The sequence below is a fragment of the Neovison vison genome, chromosome 12 (genome assembly GCF_020171115.1).
Source record: "Neovison vison isolate M4711 chromosome 12, ASM_NN_V1, whole genome shotgun sequence".
In the NCBI taxonomy this organism is placed as follows: domain Eukaryota; kingdom Metazoa; phylum Chordata; class Mammalia; order Carnivora; family Mustelidae; genus Neogale; species Neogale vison.
The window spans coordinates 107387660-107401934 of record NC_058102.1 but is presented as its reverse complement, the minus strand read 5'-3'; the positions used below and the strand labels follow the sequence as shown (position 1 = coordinate 107401934).

The following is a 14275-nucleotide window of genomic DNA, read 5'->3' as shown; positions in this document are numbered from 1 at the left end:
GCGCCCTGAACTGACAAGGGTGCTCCAGTTTGAGTGTTTGGACTTCAGCTTTGCAGGGTCAGGAACTAAGTCAATCTACCTTTTTGAGGCACTGATTGACTCTGATGAAGTTCCAATGAAATGATCAGCTAAGAACTGTGTTCTGCTGTCAGCAGTGGAGCCCCCACCACAGGGTTTTAACCAAATCAAAGGTTTATTCTCTCACATAAAAGAGTAGATGAAGGTAGCCCAGGACTGGTACGGTCTGGTCACCAGGTGTCTGTATCCTCAAGGTCACAACATGGCTAAAGGAGCTCCTGCCTTCTTGTCCCTTTTCCAGACCAGAAGGGAAACAGCCATGAATGAGGTACTTCTCCTATGGAGTCTTCTCCCTTTAAACAGATTCCCGGATGTCCCACATGGTGACTTTGCTCAGATTTCATTGGCCAACTCTGGCCACAGGGGAGTCTGGGAAATGTAGTCTTTTAGGCGAACACACTGCTACCCTAATTCAAATCCGGCTTGCCTTAGCTGAAGAAGGGGAGCCCGGTCAGTCACGTTGTTTATGTACAGAAGAGGATTCATTTTTTTCCCTTTGTCCAGGAGCTCATATTCTCAGAATCAAGTGTCTGAACTGTGGTGGTTTTGATGAATAAGTGTAGAGTTTGGAAAGAAAAGCCTTGTGGGAATTTGAGCCAGCCTCATTTCCACTCCACTGCACTTTCCCAGGGAGAAAACTCCGGTCACTCATTCATTCCCTGTTCAATCCCTCACACATTCCTTTAGCAAAGATGCACGGAACAGTAACCACGAGCAAGACACTGGGTGGTGTGCGGGGGGCCGGGAGGTAGATGTCTGCCCACAGGATCTCGCCGTCTGGTAAGGCAGGAGCACACACATCTGGTCCCTGCAACAGCAAGAAGCAACCCACAGCTGATGGAGAGGGATCGCGCGAGCTCAAGGAACTTCAGGCGGCTTCAGGGCTGCACTTTGGAGAATGGCAGGAACGGATACCTCACACCTTTCCACTTGCTAGTCTTTCCCCTAAATGCCTTCGACTCCTCCCTGCTGTCCTCTGCTCTCTCCACTGCCCTGCTCCAAGAAGCCTCGCAGGCCTCAGAACAGAGGGGCCTTCTGGCCAAAGAGAGCGCAGAGCTCAGACAAGCCTGCATGTCCCATCCCGCGCGCCTTTGTCCTTAGCTTCTCCGTTCGTGCAGAGGAGGGAGGCCTTAAGTCCAGCTGGAAAGGTGAGAAAAGAAAGACTTCCTGGAGGAGGACAACAAGGAAAGCTCCTTGGAGTAAGGACTGGGGAAGGGTTGTCCAGGCAGAGAGAAGAGCCAAGGCCAGAGCAGCTCCTTATCCTATGCCCACCACATACGGAGCCCTCGCCGTGTTCCAGATGCTTGGCACACGCTATCCCCTCCCCGGCCCATGGCCACGCAGTGGGCAGTGCCGGAGCCAGGATCTGAATCAAAATCTGATGCTGAAGTCCAGGCTCTTTCCTCTCTGCCATGCTGAGAAGGCCGCAGAAGCAAGAGACCAGGGCAGGTGGGGAGGTCAGTGTAGGGGTGAGGCTGGAAGGCAGCCTGAAGCCAAATCATAGGAGGCTTGACTGTCATCCGACTTGGGGGACTTTGCGGGCTTGGAGGGTACGGCCTTGGGCTGGTGCACGTGGTGGGTGCTCACCAGTGCTGGCTGACTGGGCCATGAAGGAGGGACTCGGGGGAAGGAGGATCCTATTTTGCTCTTTAGGAAACAAAAAAAAAAAAGTAGAGAGAGAGACCAAATCTCAGCTGTCTTGGCAGCAGGGCTGGGGACTGGGAGAGAGCCCTGTTAGGAGGGTGGAGTAGACCGCGGGGAGGACAAAGGTCTGGGTGAAGGAGTCAGAAGGTGAAGGACAAACCAGCAGGGCACACTGAGTAACTGGGAAGGGGAGGGGAGAGGGAAGAGAAATCAAAGGCAGCACCGAGTTCTCAAATTGTGTTTGGCTGGGCGATGAGGATGCCAGTGTGAGAGGCAGAAGACGGCTGCTTTTGAACCTTTTTTGACCATGACTCACAGAAAGAGATACATGTTACATTTGACCTGGGACATACACACGCACCATCTACGACAAATCAAATTTCACAAAACCTTTTTTAACCTGACTACACACAGTTCACACCAAACTGCCCAAAGGAATTCTGTGCCTTCTTAAAAAAAAAAAAAAAAATCCAATCGTAGCCCCTAGATTGATTTCATAGCCAACTAAATGAAAAGTGCTAAGATAAAGAATAGGGCAGGGGAGCCTGTTAAAGGGGAAGGGAGCCGGTGGAATGGGTACAGTTCTGATTCTGTTGCCAGGTATCTATAGGGGAGACCCAACCCACCCCCAAAGTCTGGAGCTAGCAGTGAGCCCTGGCCTAATGTGGGAGACTTAGAAGCCTTCATCCCGCTTCCCTCCTCTTCTTCTCCTCCCTCCCTTTCTTCCTCCTCTTTCTCCCACTCTCCCTCCTCATCCCTCCCTCCCTCTCCATCTCTCTCTCTCTCTCTCTCTCCCTGTCTCTCTCGCCCTCACAGATGGGAAGATTCCTGGGGGAGGTGGATGGCGCTCTCATGACCCAGCTGCTCAGCATGGGGGTGTTCAGCCAGTAAGTGGGACATGTTTCTCCCCAGACTGAATACACACAGAAAAGGCAGGAGCTGATGCTAACTGGTCCCGACAGATATCAGGATCCTGACCTCAAAAACCCACAGTGAAAGCCCCAAAGAGCTAACAGAGCAACCTTTCTGAAGCCAGAGACTAGATATGAGGTGGAGAGGGGTATGAGGTCATATGGGCCCTTAGAGGGAAAATCGAATTTGCTGTACCGTGTCTTCAAAGCAGTGGAAGTGCAGAGATGAAATCGTCTGATCGCGCAACCTCCCTCCCTCGCCCTCAGGAAGCCTGGGAAATGGGAACCCTGTAGCAAACCCCCACCCCGGCTGCGGGAAGGCCTGACTCCCCAGGTCCTGTTTCTGATTTTCAGAGTGACCATGTATGACTACCAGGCCATGTGCAGACCCCTGAGTCATCACCCCAGTGCCGCCCGGCCCCTGGTCAGCGTGAGTGTCACCCCAGACCTTTCTTCCCACCCACTACCCCCAGGACCCCACTCTTGACTGGGACCAGAAAGTAATGTCAAATCTCCCCCCACACACACACCCGGACCCACACCCCTGCTCCCTGTCCTCAGCCTGCCCCTGCCCCGGGCCTGTGGGTCTTCTCTCCCGGGCTTCTGGGGATTGTTCTGGTGGCTCCCTGAGGCAACAAGCCTCTGGAAGAGAAAGCAGAGGGCAGCCCCTGGATTGTTTTGTTCCTGCCTCACTTGCAAGTAAGTGCTTTCACACGTATCACAAAGGATGCCAGGAGCAGCACCAAGTGGCTCATCAGGGAGAGAACTCGAGGAGTCCTCCTGATGGGCATGGTCGAACCCCAAGTGCCCTAGGAATTTATCACATAACAGTTGTAAATGCTCCCTCTGCTGGGAAGGGGTGGGAGATGGTGGCAGCCGGAAGGGGCAGGGGGGAAGCTCCTCCCTCCTCCGCACGTGCTGTTCTTTAATGACGGTGCCCAGGGGAGCGCCCTCTCCTGGGGCCTGGGCCTAACCCTGTGTCCCCTCTCTTTCCCAGCCAATCTCTGCCCTCCTGACCGCTACCAGGTGGCTGGTGAATGAGCTCTTGCTGTGAGTGATGTCTGCGCCTGGAAGGTGGGGGGGGGGGGAGACGTGGGGGGGAGACTGGAACTGGGGGGACTTCATGCAGGTGTGCCTTATGAGGGAGCCCTTTGAGCAGGAGCTGTATGAGGTCCCCAGAACCCCAGAGGAGGCAGGCGAGACCCCCGGGTGTCTCGCGCCTGCCCCCCAAACACACTGCTGCCCAGTGGGGAGGCTCCCTGCTCACCCAGGAGCCCCAAGCAGGGAAGAGGGTGTCCTGGAGGAGAGGGGCTGGACCAGGGGCCGCCAGGGAGCTCTGGTGCTCCAACCCTTCAGGCCCCCTGGTCAGGCACCGGGTCTTGGGGATTCAGCTCTGTGTCTGACAGGATCCTTCTGGAGTGGAGTGCATGGGGCTCCTGGCCAGCGGACAGTGGGGCTGAGGGTGAGTACGCAGGACTGCAAAAATGGAGTGTTTGCTCTCAAAGCCATTTCAGTAGGAACCTGTCACCTCTGGGAGGATGACCAATGGGCTGGGGACTCTGGAGAGTCTGTGCCTCCCATCTCACCCCACCAGGCCCCCTCTCATGGCCTCCCCTCACTTCTGGCTCCCCTCACCTCTCTGTGTGACATCATACCACTGCCATCTCGGGACACCACTGCTCCGTGTGACATCATTCATTCCATGCGACATCGCCACCCTGTGCCATCCTGCCCTCCATGTGACATCGTGCCCATCATGTCCTGGACAGCCAAAGCTGTCTTCCATCACTGTGAGTAGCCTCGCCGAGGTTTCTGGGGGTGCGGGGAGGGACTTCGAAAAGGGACTGTCCTCAGCTCTCCATCCAAGGAAGTCTGAGCTCTCTTCATCCAGGGAACCCCTAACTCAGAGGCCCTCTCCCACTCAAAAGCCCCATCCCTTAAGGCATGAGGGTGTCGCCCAGATCTCGTCCCACACAAGTATAGTCCTAGCCCAGGGCAAACAGAACCTCCAGCCATCTCCCTGGGTGAGCTCACTTATGATTCCAAGGGGAGGAAGCGTGATGTGGCCCAGTGGCTGTGACCACGTGCAGGTAAGCAGCCGCCAGGTCTCCTCGTGGAGCAGGAAACAGGGGTGCCTCCAGCTCCCTGTGTCCACCGAGCCCCCAGCAGTGTGCAGGGTTAAGGGGGTGGCAGGTGGAGGCTAGGTCTGGTCACTTGGACACTCTAGGGATAATACATCTCCTGTGACCTTGGGTCTGAGGACAGTGCCCTCCACAGGCCCCACCATGAACCAAAGAAATGTCCTCTGTCTCAACCAGCTGTGACTCTAGACTGCTCTCCCAGAAGAGCGAAGCCACTTGACCTTTAAACGCAAAAGGCAGTCCTTGGCTTCCACACCCAGAGTAGCTGGGGGGTTCCCTACCACACAGACTGTCTCGCTTTAACCAGCCTTGCTCAACCCCTCCGTCAATAGAGCCTTTTCCATGGGGTTCTGGAACATCTCCACTGCCTGGGCTATTCTCCCCACCCCATTTTTGTTAAGAGTTTGGCTTCCTGATGGTGTCTGTGACAGGAACCAGGAACCACGTGTCACAACCCATTTAGAAACAGGGCCCTCCTCCCTCTGCATGGGAACATGGGCCGGGGGCACAGCTCCCCTCCCTGCCGTTCTCTCCCTGCCAGCAGCTACATCTTGCAAACGCTGAGAACGATCTCCTTCCGTCTGCTGGTTCACAGTTTCTCCTCTTCAGGGAAGCTGCCCCTGGAGCTTCTCCGTCCTGCCCAGGAGGCCTGGTTCAGCCACTCATCCATGTCCTCAGTGAATAGCGCTGGACTTGGAGTCCAAGGACATGGACTGAGGGAGGCCCTGAGGGAGGCCCTGTCCCAGCTGCGTGGAGGCCCACTCCAGTCTGTCGTTGTCCGCATGGTCCCTATCGTTGTCATGGAGATAATCTACCCACACGAAGTGGCTCGGGTGACTGGCCCAGCCTTGAGCTAGCCCCCACGGGGGACAAGGCCAGTATAACTGGGCCCAGGAGGGAGTCGGCCGCCAGGCTCCTGCAGGCTTTAGCCAGGGTGCCCACACAGTCAGAGTGCCCAGCAGCAGCCCTGGAAGGTCTGGTGAAACCGACAGAGTGTGCAGAGCCCCGACTAAACACTGCGGTTCTGCCCCGCAGTTCGCACTTCTCTGCCCACAGACTGGCCTTCCCTTTTGCCTTCACGGTCTAGTGGGAAGTTTCTGGGTCTGGGCCCTCTCCTGCTAAGCCCCGTGTGATCCTGAGATGGGGGTCTATGAAATGGGGGTGACCCTGCCCACCCTCCCCATTCCACAGATAGGCGCCAAGAACCCAGAAAGCGCAGAGAAGTGCCCGGAAGAAACAGATGCGCTGTGTTAACAAACCGGGGCTGCTATTTTGACCAAAAATAATGCCGTTCAGTCCGTGAACCAGCCCCGTTTGGCTCTTTGCTCACCTCAGGCGCAATGTGTGTCCTCCAGGACTGGGCTGCCCGGGCCTTTGCTATTCGTTTTTCCGAGTCCTGCTCGCTTCATCCTTTGTTCCTGAGGGGACTCAGTGTACCACTAAGGAGCCGGAAAGCTTGGGAGCTGTGTCTCCTGGGCTTTGGCCACGTTGGGCCCTGGAGGCCCCTGCTGGCTCTCTCTCCCAGGCCCAGGCAGGCTGGCACTCAGCCCTTGCTGCTCTGCTCAAAACTGGTGTTGGGCGGGGAGGGGGGGGGGGCTGGGCGGGGAGGTGTGGTGGTTAGGGAGCAAGCCTAGGGCTGGTCTGTGTGCTGCATGTGCAGAGCACAGTAGCTAGACTTGAGAAATGTCACCTGTATACAATGAATGGGGGGGAGGGGTAGGATTAAGAGACCAAAGTGTCCCCCAAGTCACCCCTCGGCCCTCCTCCTGCCTCTGCTCTCCTCTCAGACCCTGGATATCAGTGCTGATTGGAGCCTTCAAGGGGTCCCCGCCCAGCCCTTCTCCCACCAGCCGGCTTACACTGAAGATCAGGCTTCCAAGGGGGGGAGGTGGTTTTCCCCCAGGTCACAGGGCTAGTGTGCTAATCACCCACAGAGAGCCAAGGCCCCCCGTGCCGGTCTGCTGCCCTTCCCACTGTGACACCATCTGCTCCATTTTTTCTGTCCCTTTTCCTTCCCTGTGTTCCTTCCTCCCCTCCTCCTCTCCGAGCCCTGAGAACCTTCTGACAAAGGGACAAAAGGGTGTTCTATTGCACAGTAGTGACCATGCCTGCCAGCCAGGGTTGCAGCTGAGACCCCCCCAGGCATGGCTTCCTGGGCCCTCTCATCTGGCAATGCCCCTTTCCCCATCTGTAACTCTGTCTCCCTGCAGCCCAAAAGCACAAGAAACAGGACGTGCTGCAGCCGTGTGACACAGAGTACCCTGTGTTTGTGCACCAGACAGCCATCCGGGAGACCAATGGGATCATTGAGTGTGGAGCCTGCCAGAAGTAAGATCCGAGGGCAGCGCTGCCTGACCACAGCTGGGCTCCTCCCTCCCCCTACCCCCGACGACACACCACCACACCCACACCCACCCACCCCTCCCCATCTTTGCTTCCTCTTTTCCTTCGTGAAGGAAACATGGGCGGGGGCAGAGGGCAGGCTGGCTGGGGGCACTGGACGGTTTGGTAGAAGTGGTCCGGAGGCCAGATCTGGGCCCACCCACCCTACCCCAGGCTCCAAAAGAAAGTCTCCCACAGCCCCTCTCGGAGGCCCTTTCAGTGTGGGTCACACACACCTGCTTAGCCCACAGCAGCTCAGCGGCAGCCAGCCCCGTGCAGGCCCAGGGGCATCCGCAGGCCCTGGGAAGGCACCGGGAGGCGAGGCTAGCGGTGAGGAAGAGGCCAGTCGGCGCCCCTCAGATCTGTCTGTGCGGAGAAGCAGGCCAGCGTGGGGGCCCTCTCGGGAGTGGTGGGCTGGCAGACGGCCCCTCGCGCTCTCAGGTCACACCGGCCTCTCCTCTCCGTGGCCGGCCTGGAGCCTGTGTGTGCGCCCCGCAGAGACTCAGGCCTTGCCCGTGTGCAAGCCGTGAGACCAACTGCATCCCACCGGCTCCGGCCTGCGCTGGCCTGAGGGGGGCAGGGAGGCCCGACAGAAACTTCTCTCCCGACAACTCCCTCCCTGACCTCGGGGACCTTCCAACTTGTGAAGTTCTGTGCTGGGCCGCCTCTAAGGTGTCCACTCAGCCAGCTCAGCCATTCGCCAAGGGCTTCTCGGGACGTCCCTTGGACTCCCCAGACCTCAGGGGAATTACTTTCTAGTGTAACGCCTCAGACTTGGCATGGGACGGTCCTACTAGTGTGTGATGTCGGTGGACGGTAACCTCTCCAGAGCGGTTTTCTGGGAACTCCTGTGACCGTTTATCTCAAAGGCTTGTCGTGAGAATGAAGTAAGTGGTCTGGTGTAAGGCACGGACTTCAGGGTAGACAGATTCGAGTTCAAAAACACTCTGCTGCTCCGCAGCCCTGTAACGTTGGGCAAGTTACCTCACCTCTTCTAGCCTCTGGGTTCTCCTCCACGAAACAGGAAGGACAGCAACCTCCCTCGGAGTGGTTGCGGTTAAGTGTGTGTGTGAGAGAGAGAAATCATCCACCCCAGAGGAAATGCTCAGGAAGTGGCAGCTACTGTTACATAAGGCACCAGGCCTCGGGCAGACAGGCTTTCCCTGATCTCTTCCTCCCTCCCTCTGGCGGCTCTCCAGGGCCGTGTGCGGGCGGGCTCTGCCACCTTGTGGCCAAGCCTGAGCACCGCATCTTTCCGGCACGGCCTGCCCCAGCCACACGTCTCTATCTGCTTGGGACAGTCTTGATTTATGCCTGCTGTCTCTGAATATATTAATGACAATTCTTTTCCCTCTCAAGAATTATCTCAGTTTGAACTGCCTCACCTCCAGTCTGCTAGAGGGCAGTACAGCTGCAAAGGCTTGTGGGTAAAATAAGCCCAGAGAACAGAGTTCCTCGCCTAGGACTGTCCCTGCAGCTGCCTCATCTGACCAGCCTCACAGTTCTGTTCCTTCCCTTGCCACCCCCATTCCACACTCTAAGTCCCCAGAAATCCCCTAGAAGCTCCAAGCTGAGCCTGCCACAGAGCGGTTCCGCGACCCACGTCTCTCTTGGCCACAGGATATTTGTGATGCAACAGATTCCCAGCAGTAACCTTCTCCTCCTGGTGACAGACCCCACCTGTGACTGTAGCATCTTCCCACCAGTCCTGCAGGAAGCTACCGAGGTCAAATATATCCTTCCAGCTTCCGGGAAATGAGGGCTGGGGGAGGGATGGAGGTGTTGGTGTCACTGAGGAGCTCAGATATTGAGAGGCGAGGCCATCCTCCCTCCCCACCAACATCCTCGGCCTCCCAACCAGGGCTTCCGGATTTGTTCCCTGACCCCTCCCCTCCCCTCCCCCCAACCCCTGGGTGCCTTCTTCTGCAAGGCAGCTGGTCCCACCTGGGCTAGGCTCTTCCCAGACTTAGTCTCTAGAATCTCCAGAATTCGCTGCTGTCATGAGATGTTCGCCTTAACAGTGACTTCCGCACATAATTCGTCCGTCAAGTGTGACAGGCTACGCTCACAGAAGCTTCGAAGGAGACCAGATTCCTGCCACGCCTTCCATCCAGAGGTAAGGGCTGGAGGGGAGCAAAGGGGCGGGGCTTGGTCTTCATCCACAAATCCTGGGCTCTTGGACGGGGCTTGTGCATTTGCAGATGGGAGCTGATGCTTATGAATACAGCCCTGCTTGTGCATGTCCGTGGAACACATTCATGCATGTGCATGGACATTCAGGCCCCTGTGGCGTTCACATGTGGAGGCAACCAGGAGCTAAGGGCCAAATTTCCTAGGGTTTGGGCCCTCAGTGATTTCAAACGCAGCTCCCCCATATTGCCTTCATTACTACTGCAGTTAGCTCCAAACGAGGAAGCTAATATATGCACATGACATATGCTAATGACATTAATTGAGTGCCCACTATGTAAGGTGCTTTTAGCTTAAGGCCTCAAGCTGGGTGCCTTACTCATGGTATTGTCTTTGTTGAATATGCCACAAATAATCCACATCAACTAAGTTTCCAGAGTTGATGGCTTCCCCAAAGTCATTCTAAGAGGAATGGTCCCACAGCCACTGTAAGACTAGGGACAAGCAGAGGCTTGAACCCAATTCTGGGCTGAGTGCACAGCCTCTCCTTTGCCCTAAAAAATAGGCGGTCTAAAAAAGGTGGCAGTGTTTCCTCCATTTTCTGGGATTTCCCTCTTACCCCAGGGTTTTGGCTATTAGTCCCAGAGGCCCTCCTCCCTCTTCCTTGCCTCATCCTGAAGGCTACCTTTTCATCTCTGCTCTGGGTTCACAGGAAAATGCGCAGGAGTGTGGCGGCACCGCAGACACCTCAGCCTCGCTCCCCATGCTCCTGCTGCCTCTGTGTGCCTGGGGGCTACCACCCCAGTTGCTGCGGTGACACCCACCCAACCTCACCTCTGTTTTGACAAGATGATCCTTCCAGAGACATTCTCAAGAGTCGGCCCCTGCCGTGGGATCCACCTCACTACAGCTGGGTTATCACCCAGGTCACTGTACATCTGTCTTGGGCTAATGGTTCCTGCCTCCTGAGATTGCCGGATGGAACCAGAAACCACTTCTTAAAGGCCTTCCAGGGAGCCTAGTACCATCCTTCCTACCTCCTCTTCAGGAGTCCACCGGGAGCTCAACTTGGACCAAGACAAAAGAAGTTAATTGCATCTATTCTCCAGAAGCCCAGACCCAGCCAAGGGTCAGCTCTTTTTTTTTTCAAAAATTTTATTTATTTATTTGACAGACAGATCACAAGTAGGCAGAGAGGCAGGCAGAGAGAGAGGAGGAAGCAGGCTCCCCACTGAGCAGAGAGCCCAATGGGGGCTCGATCCCAGGACCCTGAGATCATGACCCGAGCCGAAGGCAGAGGCTTTAACCCACTGAGCCACCCAGGTGCCCCGGGTTAGCTGTTTCTAATGAACCTGGTTGGTCTTCAGTAGAATCCAAGAACTTCAAGGTATGAGAAAGAGGGACAGAACGAGGCCAACAGCAGAAATGAGATGAAGAACATGCCCCCACCTGAAATAGAGCTTTCTCAAAATGAGATGCATGGTGAGGGAATAGGTCAATTTCCTAGCTGCTGCTCAGAAAGGGGGGGGCGGCAAAGAAGTAACTAGTAATGGGAAAAACCCAGAACAGGAACAGGTATTAAATCCTTTTATATTACTGTGGCATGTCTGCAAACTATGGCTTCTAAAACTTCTAAAAATGTCTTTACAAAATGCTAACATACAGAAACTTTTGCATCTGAGTAAAAGCCAATAGGGTAAAATATATAGCTCCTGCACTAAAAGGTGATAGAACAGGGGAGGTCACAGTCCTTCACAGTGGTCTGGTGAGGGGTCTCCTGAAGGCTAGCTCCAGACTCCCCGGAAGGGCCAGCTCCCGCAGTGGTCTGTTCTAGCCACTTATCTTTATAAAAGAGACTACCTTGATCTCCATGTCCTGGGACTGAGCCCCATGCCCCATGTCAGGCTCCCAGCTCAGTGGGGAGCCTGCTTCTCCCTCTACCTCTGCCTCTCCCCATGCTTGTGCTCTCTCTCTCTCTCAAACGAATAAATGAAATCTTTTAAAAATAATAAAATAAAATAAAAATTTAAAAAAGACTGCCTGACTCTATCCCTGGGGTGGGCATTTCAAGGAACATTCCAACATGCACAGCAGAGTCCACCAGGAGGGAAGCTGTATCTGGGAACTTACTCTCCACATGCACACCTCCCCCAGGGTCTTAGGGCCCTGGAGCTTCCTCCTCCCTCCCCCGAAAACCTGGCTCCACTGTGAGAGCAACATTAAAGGCAGAACCATGTAGAAATTCTGAGGTGGCCTCAGAACTTTAAATTCAACCAACATCCAACGAGGAAGTCCAGCCAAGCCCCAAGATGAGCATGGACAGCATGCCGGGCCTCGGGAGACCCTTCTCGGCCCTCCACAATTCAGAGTACAAGCTTCCCACCAGCAAATGGCCCCCCTCCCCTCTACAGTGGGCCAACTCTGAACAATGCATTCATTGCCGTATTTGTAAAATGCCTTACATTACTGATAAGATGACGTCACTTTCACCACTTAGTCTCACAAGCCTGTGAGGTCGGCATTAGCAGCCCTACTTACAGCTGAACAAGTAGAGCCTCAGAGAAGAGAGTGACTCAAACTCACTTGCTCAGCCAGTTTAAGTGGCAAAATAATGCTAGGAATGGCTAAGGCTTACAGGTACCTGGTAAGTAAGGGGCATTAACTCATTTAAATCTGGCAACAATCCTCTGAAGTAGGTACTGTTATCTGTCCCATATTGTAGACCAGGAAACTGCAGCAGAGACCTGAGAACTGGCTGTAAATTATTGGGAAAGAGCTTTATTCATGCAGTGTGCTGGGCATACAATAAGCACAAATTACATGTTAACTACTGTTAGGTCTATTACCTCCTTGGGGAGGAGAGAAGTTGGCCAAGAAATGACAATGTAGATGTCAAGAACTATAGGCAAAGATCACAGGTTTCCATCTGGCACAACAGGGAACCCTTTCTCCAGTCAGGTGCCATTGCTCAGAGCTTCCCCATCATCCTGTCCAGACCTTATCATGACAGGCATGGCTGCATGAACACTTCCTGACTTGCTCAGGCACCTTCACCACCAATAACACCCAGTGCCCACGTGCACCCCTCTGCCTCTCTTTGGTGTTAATAAACGTTCTGGTCTTCAACAGCATCTGACCTCTATTACCAACTCCCAGACACAGGCTGCTTGTTCTTCTCTCTAGGACAGCAAGCCTGTCTTTTGAAAGGCCTGACCTCCCTGCCCACCCAGGGAGAACACTTTCAGGCAAATTTATCAACTTTCTTGGCCCTATCACTTAAAAACCAAGATTAGGTGCTCACTTCAGCAGCACATACACTAGAAACCAAAATTAGGAAGTGCTGGGAAAGCTCCTGGTCTGGCCTTGTCTCCTTCATCCCCGTGTCTCTGGGTGGCCAGGAGGAGACTATAAAATTGGGAAATCACTTTTAGAACCAGTGGAAGGAATAAACTAAGCTTTCTGAGAAACTAACCTTGCTCCTCACTTGGGAGAACAGAATATTCTTGTGAGCTTAGGAGACCAGAGCAACTATTTTTTCCTTTCTTCTTTTACCAGAACCACTACCAGACAGCAGGTGGCGACCTGACTCAAGCTAAAGAGTCATCACTGATCTCAGGCGAACGGAGTTAGAACCAAAGCCATTTAATAAATGACAAGAATCTGTCAGCATCTTGAATTATCTTTTTTTTTTTAATTTTTTTTTATTCACGTGACAGAGAAAGAGAGAGATCACAAGTAGGCAGAGCAGCAGACAGAGTGAGAGGGGGAAGCAGGCTCCCCACTGAGCAGAGAGTCCGATGCGGGGCTCGATCCCAGGACCCTGAGATCATGACCTGAGCGGAAGGCAGAGGCTTAACCCACTGAGCCACCCAGGCACCCCTTGAATTATCTTTTCTTAAATGACCAAGAACTCAAAGCTGCTGTCAGATCCTCCTTCCTCAGTACCAAGAATAAATTAACTACTAGATCCAGCTAATAATTTTGTACATTTTGATAGAAGTGCTTTCGTGTAAAACAGTTGACCACTTTATAATGCTAAGTGAAGTTCTGATTCCGGAGGGCAGGGGAATGTAAGTATCTAAAAGTCAGAGAAGTAAATATGGGGGAGGGGGTCACAATAGCAAGAAATCAGAGCAAGAGTTCAGCAGAAACACCCGCCAATCACTACGAAAGTGTGAGAAATGTTGATCTCAGTGAAAGATGCAAAGAACCTAAGCCCATTTTAAAAGGTGAGAAAAGGAATGCTGTAACTGAAGCTAAGTATTCTAGAGACAAGGATATTACTTCCAGGATAAACTGTAAAGCAACACTGCCCAAGGGCTCTTTTAGGAAACCAGAGCCCAGCATTCTACAAAGTGAAAATTCAAACTTGTCCTTTATTTCCTTTGCAATATCCATGGCAATATCATACAGGATCCTCACCTGAGAAAGGGAGCATACAGTTTTTAGCAAAAAAACTAAGAAAAAGCCAAATGGTTCTTTATAATGGCTCAAAAGAGCAGAATGCAATCCAGTGTTCTATACCCAGGGAAACCCTAAAACTGTATCTATACCTTAAAATGAGAATTCGGGGCACCTGGGTGGTGTAGCTGGCTAAGCATCCAACTCTTGCTGGTTTCAGCTCGGGCCATGATCTCAGGGTCAGAAGACTAAGCCCCGCATCTAGCTCCAAGCCTAGCATGGAGTCTGCCTGAGGTTCTCTCCTTCTGCACCTCCCACCCATGGTCTCTCTCTCTCTAAAATAAATCAATCTTTAAAATTAAAGAAAAAAAAGAGAGAGAATCCAAATACTGGAAATTCCCCTGCAAAGACAATGTACCCAAGGCAAAGCGGCACGGATTCCTCTCCTCACAAACGGTTAACAAACCCCCCAACCTTTAGGTCAACACAGGAGATTTAATCCGAACTGTCTTCTTATTGTGAAGAGTGTAGCACAAGAATCACACTTGGCCTTTCTGAGCTTCAGTCTCCAAACCCAGAAATGAGTGA

General features: G+C 53.6%; 1 protein-coding gene across 1 annotated transcript in view; it reads left to right on the top strand.

Moving 5' to 3' along the window:
• Positions 1-10103, top strand: part of CACNA2D4 (calcium voltage-gated channel auxiliary subunit alpha2delta 4) — a 106741-nt gene extending 96638 nt beyond the window's left edge. The window contains exons 29-37 of the mRNA XM_044228122.1: positions 2539-2609; positions 2988-3063; positions 3631-3683; positions 4040-4095; positions 4403-4423; positions 6985-7102; positions 8777-8889; positions 9190-9272; positions 9999-10103. Of these exons, the coding sequence (XP_044084057.1) occupies positions 2539-2609; positions 2988-3063; positions 3631-3683; positions 4040-4095; positions 4403-4423; positions 6985-7102; positions 8777-8889; positions 9190-9272; positions 9999-10103 (696 nt within the window). The remainder of the gene's footprint in view (positions 1-2538; positions 2610-2987; positions 3064-3630; positions 3684-4039; positions 4096-4402; positions 4424-6984; positions 7103-8776; positions 8890-9189; positions 9273-9998) is intronic.
• The last annotated feature ends 4172 nt before the right edge of the window (positions 10104-14275 follow it).